General features: G+C 39.4%; 2 protein-coding genes across 3 annotated transcripts; one reads left to right on the forward strand and one right to left on the reverse strand.

The window, feature by feature from the left end:
- Window positions 1–464: 464 nt before the first annotated feature.
- Window positions 465–3555, forward strand: LOC107608849 (putative leucine-rich repeat receptor-like protein kinase IMK3). The gene is made up of 3 exons (XM_021107250.2): window positions 465–656; window positions 754–2623; window positions 2709–3555. The coding sequence occupies exons 1-3, from the start codon at window positions 621–623 to the stop codon at window positions 3320–3322; spliced, it is 2520 nt and encodes an 839-aa protein (XP_020962909.1). The 5' UTR covers window positions 465–620; the 3' UTR covers window positions 3323–3555.
- A 480-nt stretch (window positions 3556–4035) lies between these two features.
- Window positions 4036–7837, reverse strand: LOC107606673 (sorting nexin 2A). Of its 2 annotated transcripts, none has more exons than XM_016308711.3 (6): window positions 6994–7837; window positions 6301–6720; window positions 5736–5945; window positions 5307–5567; window positions 4412–4498; window positions 4036–4331 (listed from the first exon to the last, which is right to left on the reverse strand). In XM_016308711.3, exons 1-6 carry the CDS (start codon window positions 7582–7584, stop codon window positions 4245–4247), a joined length of 1656 nt encoding a protein of 551 aa, XP_016164197.3. In that variant the 5' UTR covers window positions 7585–7837; the 3' UTR covers window positions 4036–4244. The 2 variants fall into 2 exon arrangements, with proteins under 2 accessions (XP_016164197.3, XP_088349186.1); XM_088493060.1 differs by having other exon boundaries at window positions 5307–5530; window positions 5732–5945; window positions 6994–7785.
- Between the last annotated feature and the right edge of the window lie 229 nt (window positions 7838–8066).

An 8066-nucleotide genomic window follows, 5' to 3' on the forward strand; every position in this document is an offset into this window, starting at 1 on the left:
TTATTTTCATTAACGATACGAATAATCATAAAAAAGACGAATGCGATTGCATAATTATGTAAAATATTTTATGCAGTCTGTGTATCAAAATTAAATTCAGATATATATTAAAATATAATATATAAACTAAAAAAATAATTAATTTTATGAAATCTTTTTATATAAAAATAATATTATAAATTATTAAATTATTTACTCAAACATATTTAATCAAACCTATTAAATTATCTAATAATTTATAATATTAATTTTATATAAAAATAATTATTTGTTAAAAAATGTATTTATAAATATATAATAATTAATTTAATAACTAATTTTTTTAGATGTACCTAGCATTTAAACACAAGATATTAGTAAAGATTTTAGTAGTTAAGTAATGTAGAGTAATAATAACTGTTTTTCAATCTAACCCAAGCTTCTAGTTATTAACTTATGACAATCACGTGCTACTTCTCAGTCTTGCAAGACTTTCTCTTTCCTGCTACTTACTCTCACTACAAAACCCTTCCTCATTCAACTGTTGTTCTCCTGTTTCATTTCCATGTTTCTTCTTAGGAATAGGATTAGCACCACACACTCCCCATTCTCCTCTCCTACATTCTCAACCACAGTGTCTTATGGACACTACTAGAGAGAACAACAACAACAATCAAGTAATCACTTCAACATCATCTGTTTTGGTTTAGTTTAGTATAGTTCACTTCTTCTTGCTACATTAGCTGTTCAAACTCTTACCATTTTCCTTTGCAGGTTATTTATCAACTTGGGATGAGAAATGTAGCACATTGGCACCATCTAAAGTGGTTGTTATTCCTGATTCTGCTGCTGCCATTGAAGCCAGTTTTGTGTGATGACCATTGGGATGGAGTGGTTGTCACACAATCAAACTTCTTAGCCCTTCAAGCATTCAAGCAAGAACTCATTGACCCAAAAGGCTTCTTGAAAAGCTGGAATGACAGTGGCTATGGAGCTTGTTCAGGTGGTTGGGCTGGAATCAAGTGTGCTCAAGGACAAGTCATTGTGATCCAGCTTCCATGGAAGGGTTTGAAGGGACACATCACTCAGAAAATTTCCCAACTTCAAGGCCTCAGAAAACTAAGTCTTCATGACAACCAAATTGGTGGTTCAATCCCTTCATCATTGGGGCTTCTTCCCAATCTAAGAGGTGTTCAACTCTTCAACAACAAGCTAACTGGTTCTGTTCCTCCTTCATTAGGTTCTTGTCCTTTGCTTCAATCTTTAGACCTCAGCAACAATTTACTCACTGGTCAAATCCCTTATACTCTTGGCAATTTAACCAAGCTTTATTGGCTCAACTTGAGCTTCAATTCCTTCAATGGTTCAATACCATCTAGCTTAACTAGTTTACCTTCTTTGACTTTCCTTTCTCTTCAACATAATAATCTCTCAGGTTCAATTCCTAACTCATGGGGTGGTAAAAATGGTTTCTTTAAGCTCCAGAATTTGATCTTAGATCACAACTTCTTGAGTGGAACCATTCCTTCTTTGGGAAGCCTAGTTGAACTCAGAGAGGTTTCTCTTGGTAATAACAATTTTAGTGGAGAAATACCATTTGAAATTGGAAAACTTTCTAGGCTCAAGACATTAGATTTTTCTAACAATGCATTCAATGGAAGCTTGCCTGCTACTATATCAAATTTATCCTCACTCACTCTGTTGAATGTAGAGAACAACCACTTTACTAGTCAAATCCCAGAAGCTTTAGGAAGATTACACAATCTTTCTGTTCTGGTGTTGAGTAGAAACCAATTTGTTGGCCACATTCCTCATAGTATTGGAAATATTTCAACACTTACGCGACTTGATTTGTCGCTGAATAACATCAGTGGCGAAATTCCAGATTCCTTTGCGAATCTAGCTAGTCTTAATTCCTTCAATGTTTCTTACAACAATCTATCTGGTCCTGTTCCCACATTACTTGCCAACAAATTTAACTCAAGCTCATTTGTGGGAAATATTCAATTATGTGGCTATAGCCCTTCAAATCCATGTCCTTCACAAGCTCCTTCACAAGGAGTCATAGTCCCAACTCCTGAATCATCTAAACAACATCATCATAAGAAACTAGGCATCAAAGACATAATTCTTATAGTGGCAGGGGTGCTCCTTGTAGTCCTGGTAACAATTTGCTGCATCCTGCTAGTCTGCCTTATCAGAAAAAGATCAACATCGGATGCGGAACAAGACCGGGCTGCAACGAGAGCTACCACAACAAGGACAGGGAAGGGAATCTCTCCTCCAGCTGGAGCCGGTGATGTCGAAACTGGTGGTGAGAATGGAGGGAAACTAGTCCATTTCGATGGACCATTGGCTTTTACGGCCGATGACCTCTTGTGTGCAACAGCAGAGATAATGGGAAAAAGCACCTATGGAACTGTCTACAAGGCTACATTGGAGGATGGAAGCCAAGCTGCAGTTAAGAGATTGAGGGAAAAGATCACAAAAAGTCAGAGAGAATTTGAGTCTGAAGTTGCTGTGTTAGGGAGAATTAGACATCCAAATCTTTTGGCCCTAAGAGCTTATTACATGGGACCCAAAGGAGAAAAGCTTCTTGTGTTTGATTACATGCCTAATGGAAGTCTTGCTTCCTTCTTACATGGTAAGTCTAAAGTTCTAGCATTTTCTTTTTGAGATAGAACCAAGTTTGCTACGATCATGAAAATTTATTGTTCATTTTGATGCAGCCAGAGGACCAGAAACAGTGATTGATTGGCCAACAAGGATGAGAATAGCGCAGGGCATGGCACGCGGCTTGTTCCACCTTCACTCTCGTGAGAACATCATACATGGGAACCTCACCTCCAGCAATGTGTTGCTTGATGAGAGCACAAATGCCAAGATAGCTGACTATGGTCTTTCCAGGTTGATGACAGCTGCGGCTAACTCCAATGTGATTGCAACGGCCGGAGCATTGGGGTACCGGGCGCCGGAGCTTTCAAAGCTGAAGAAAGCCAACACGAAAACCGATGTATACAGCCTTGGCGTTATCTTGTTAGAACTCCTAACGGGTAAGCCACCGGGTGAGGCTATGAATGGTGTGGATTTGCCACAATGGGTTGCCTCTATTGTGAAGGAGGAGTGGACTAATGAGGTGTTTGATGTTGAGTTGATGAGGGATGCATCAACAAATGGGGATGAGTTGCTCAACACTTTGAAGCTTGCTTTGCACTGTGTTGATCCTACTCCGTCGGCGCGGCCAGAAGCACAGCAAGTGCTCCAGCAGCTGGAAGAGATTAGGCAAGAGGTAGTATCAGCCAGTTCTGGTGATGATGGAGGCATCCCTTCAACTAGCGAATGATATTAAGTAGTGTGTTAGGGGTGCTATAAAAAGTTTTGTAGTTGCCTTCGTTCTTTGGTCTTTAGTTAGTAGAAGTGGGTAGGACTTAAGTGTGTCGTCAATTCTTTCATTCTTGTGTTAATTTTTGCCTGTTTGATTGTTTGTCTGTAAATACTGCTGTTGATTAAGTAAGTGTTTCTACCTTAACACTTCATTTGATAATGGAAATTAGTTCTTCCGAAAGCCAAAAGAAAGTTGTCTGATCATTTGTGTAACTAAGAAGTGTGCTAAGCGCAATTAGTCCTCTATGAATAAATTAGTTTTTGAATCCCTTAACAAGTTTTTAAGTTGCTCAGTTTATCCCCCCCCCCCCCCCACCATTTGCAAAAAGTAGGAAATTGAGAAATGGGGTGATAAGGGATCACATCAAATTTTATTTGAACAAGAATTCTTTTAAGCCTAAGTTGAGGGAGATGTAAGTTTTGAATCAATTATGCATTTAAAATCATATGGGGGAAATCAAATCTAGGAACATAATAATATTTGGTACTTTTGTCATAACACATGCACAGAAATATAAACAAACAAAAACATGATATCTTTCACCCTCTCTACACAGCAGATGATCTCATCTTGCCTTTGCATTCATTTTTTATTCCCGTGCACCACTCAGGTAGCTTATGCCATCTCAAAGTAGTAACAAAAAAAGAAATGTAAATGCTGAACAGGACTCGAATGGAAATATTTGCATGTATTAAATAGAACTTATCCAAATACTTGACAGTAAAACATCCAATCCGAAAGCTAAAGTAAAAGAAGATGCATATACAACTCTGATTAGTTAGAAGTTAAATAGTTGAGACTTAAAAGTTAAAACTAAGTTTGCCGTGTAAAATGTTTGTTCTAAACTAGAAATCAAATAAACAAAAATGTACAGCAAAAACTACAATTCAGCTGCTTCTTTGGAGTATGCAGTAGTCTCTTCTGCAAGCTTCTCCCACACAGCCGCCATCTTCTCCGCATAGCCAGCCTGTAAAATGCATGGTGTCATTGATAATGGTCATTGAAATACAAAAGTCTACCAGACACAGAAGATAAATGATATGTTACTTGATTAACGACAAATCCTCGCAGCATGCTTAAAAAGTCATCATGCCTCTCTTTGTTGATTCTTTCAAGCTCGCTCCTATTATTTTCCTGCACATATTCCACATCGAGAGTTGATAAATGACCAATACCATGGTAGCAGATTAATCAGCTTAATTTTCAAATCGTTCATAGGATCTGTCCTGTGCAGTTGGTTATTGATAATATACGAATTTCTCCCAAACAATATATCGGATAAAGCAGAAATTTCAACCAGGTTTAACCATCAGTGCACTTATCTCATTCTACAGGAACCCAGTAACCCACATATATAAGAAACCTATCTTATCACTTTATTGAATTTATAGATTTTACATGTTAGGATGGCAATAGATCCAGAAATAGAGATTAAATCTGTTACTGAATTTAAAATGCATAAAATAATGTAGTTGGCCATACTCTATATTTTTCATCTGGTATTGTAAAATGTAAACTACTGGAAAGTTGTGGGGAAGAAATTTATAGATCCCAAATTATTATGAAGGCTTTTGACAAAGATGGTATTTACATTTTAGTATGCTTTGATTGCTTAAATGATAAATTTTGATAGTATCTTAAAGTCAATTTTCTAGAAGGGGTATATGAGTGTTTTAAATTCAATGAAAGTATCATACTTGGTTGTCGAGTTATAGTTTGCCAAATTTTCTTCTCCCTAGATTACATAATTGAAACATGAAATAAAAGCATAAAAGGACAGCAATTTATTAGTAGAGACATGAATTGTATAGTAGCCCGTTCTGGAAGTAAATATATATTAATATGGAGAGAAGGCTTTGAACTGAAAGAATAAGGAACAGTAACAGTTATGATGCCCTGGAAAGGGAAAACAGAACTACAAAAATGGTAAGCAAAAAGTTACCTTTATTCGTTCATACTCTCTATCTGCACATGTTTTGGCATTCTCAGTAACTCTAATGGCTTCTTTCAACTCTTCAATTTTTCGCATCCTAGATTTGTCACCTCCAAATATTTTTGATGAAGCAACTTCAAGCTTCTCAATCCTTGAATTTAAAGAAGCTAGTTCTGATGAGAGCATTTGAACAGTCAACAATGCACTTGCCCGGTCAGCAAATGCATTGTTGACTGCCAGCATTGTCCCAAGGTATTCATGTAGTTTATCCTGTGACATATAGAATTAATACTCACCAACAACTCTACTTCAAAATGACAGCCTGAGAGGTATATATATTAGGAAGCTAACACTTCTGCCATCATGATGAAATTTCTCTTGTAGATTTACCAAGAAGTGGCATATGAAAAATTCTAATTCATTATAAATTGTACTTACCAAATGTTTAATTGTTTGTGTGTTAAGCTCTCTATATAACCTGCTTGCTTTAACAGCTGCAGTTGCCACGTTCCTCATGTCAGATGCCCGTGTTCTCTGTGAATCAAATCTAGCTTCTTCTGTCTCAAATTTGGTAAGTTTTACAAAAGCCAACCCTAGTTCACCCATTGTCTCGCCCATGTCCTGCTGATGCTTCACAAGAGACTCAGCCTGCAAATCAATGTTCATAAAATAAAAACCAAGATCAGAATCCAATTCAGCATTTATAGAAGGAATAACAATGCCATTCTTTGTATAATTCAGCCAAAACCGCAAGTGTAATCATTTCCCACAACAAATATGGCAATGAGACTTCAAAATAGATAAGTTTGTTGGTCCGATAATTCAGTTTAAAATAACTCATGCATTGCTGCATAAGTAATTAAATTTCTGTCTTTCAATTCAATCACCTAAATTAACAACCACCATTTCCCCACAATACCAAGGCATCCAACCAAAACACCTAAATGAAAATAACCCCCCAAAACAAGAGGGGGAAAAAAAACAAAACTAGGCGAACACAAACCTGCTGAGAAACACCGCTAAGTTGTTGCTCAAACTCTACCAATTTTTCCTTCCTTTCCAAGAACTCCTTATCCTCCTCCACAACCAAAGGCTTGCTCCCACCCCAATCATTCGTAACAGACTGTTTCAGCTCCTTAAAAATCCTAAGCAAGTCCCTCCCACCCTTTGCAGGCTGCACCACCTCGCTCAATTCTCCTGCAGTAGCAACTTCACTCCCAAACAGCTGCTTTGGCAATTTCACTGCCCCGTCAAGCATCCGTGACGCCACATCGGTGCTCTTCTGCAGCGGCAGCCTTCCCTTTGCCTCCAAGAACAGCCTCAGCTCCTCACTCCGCCGGATTACCGGGTGTGCAGCCAGTTTCCTTAGGTACTTCTCCAGGGCCGCCCTCCTCTGCTCCACAAACTCCTGCTTCTGCATCACCTGGTATCACAATCACAATAAATCAGAACACAAACAACTCAATTGGTGCACCATAGACACCATGCACTCGCTCATACAGTAACATACCTCTGTCAGTATGTAACCAACTGCTAACAACTCAGTACTTATAAATAACCGTTTTCTGTTATGTACAAGTAAATTAGTGCATTAAAGAAACTATGCAATTGCTCATTCATTAACACAATCGTGCAACTAACTCCTAACAAACTCTTAAAACTATAACCGTTTTTTTTCTGTGGAAATTGTTGATACCTGGCTCTCAACTGTGCTCTTGTCGGGCCGGACAGGTACAAAGTAACCGCGGTAAGACTCGGCGAGGCGATCGGAAAGAGTAACGACGTCACGGAAGCGGCGGCGGACGGCGAACTCGGATGTGGAGCTGCCGAATTCAGGGAGGTCAGTACGGGTGGTGATGAGGTAAGTGTAGAAGGTGGTGGCGGCGCCGGGGACGAGGGAGGCAGAGGTTTCCTGCTCCTTCTGAGGGTCAGAGACGAAGATGTAGAGATAATCGGAAACAGATCCGGATCCGGATCGGGAGGGGAGTTCATCGGTTAAAGTGTTACGGTTGTGGTGGTGACTGTGGTTGGTGCCGTTGGAGGAGGAGGAAGAAGAAGAATCGAATGAAGTGAAGATGGCTTCAGCATAGGAGGGAGGGTCGAGGAAGGAGTTGAAGGTGGTGGGGGATTTGGGGGATTGGGTGGAGGGGAGTAAGGGGTGGTGGTGATCGGGTTTAGGGTTTGGGGGCGGTTGAAGGGGGTTGGAGGGTTCATCGTGGAGGAGGAGGGATTCCATGACGCCGTCGTCGTCGTCGGGGTCTTGTTGGAAATCGTGGTGGTTCATCATTGTTGCGATGGAAGGTGAATAGGGTGATTGGAGGATTTGAATCTCAGTGGGATTTGGTGTGGTGGATCATTGCATGGACAAGCTTCAAGCTTCAAGGTTGAAAGATTGAATGTGAAGAAGACGAAGAAGAAGAAGAGTAGAAGACAGTGAGTGACGACTCGGCCTCCTTCGTGAGTCAACTCGGACCTCAAAACCGGCAGCACTTAATATCAACAAAATATTATTTATAATTCAAAATGGAAAAAGGAAAAAGGAAAAAGGAAAAAGGAAAAAGAAAAAAGATAAATACAAGAGAGATTAACTTACGGCTTATTAATTTGGATATGGAAAATATTGTGGTGTATTGGCTGAAAATGAAAATGAAGATACTGTGTGTATTACACACACATGGACGTGTCAGATGGACACACAATACGCAGGGGGCATGGAAGCTAGGTGGCACGATGTGGTTGAGCCAACTACACAGCATGCAGGAGGCGTGC

Source organism: Arachis ipaensis, chromosome B7 (genome assembly GCF_059453495.1).
Source record: "Arachis ipaensis isolate K30076 ecotype BB chromosome B7, ASM5945349v1, whole genome shotgun sequence".
In the NCBI taxonomy this organism is placed as follows: Eukaryota; Viridiplantae; Streptophyta; class Magnoliopsida; order Fabales; family Fabaceae; genus Arachis; species Arachis ipaensis.

Bases quoted from the DNA above. Each gene is read 5' to 3' on its own strand.
- LOC107608849 (XM_021107250.2), top strand. From the start codon at position 621: ATGGACACTACTAGAGAGAACAACAACAACAATCAA. The intron at 657-753 runs GTAATCACTTCA...TTTCCTTTGCAG, and splicing joins AGAACAACAACAACAATCAA to GTTATTTATCAACTTGGGAT. The intron at 2,624-2,708 runs GTAAGTCTAAAG...ATTTTGATGCAG, and splicing joins TCTTGCTTCCTTCTTACATG to CCAGAGGACCAGAAACAGTG.
- LOC107606673 (XM_016308711.3), bottom strand. From the start codon at position 7,584: ATGATGAACCACCACGATTTCCAACAAGACCCCGACGACGACGACGGC. The intron at 5,946-6,300 runs GTTTGTGTTCGC...ATTGATTTGCAG, and splicing joins TTAGCGGTGTTTCTCAGCAG to GCTGAGTCTCTTGTGAAGCA. The intron at 5,568-5,735 runs GTAAGTACAATT...TATATGTCACAG, and splicing joins CACAAACAATTAAACATTTG to GATAAACTACATGAATACCT.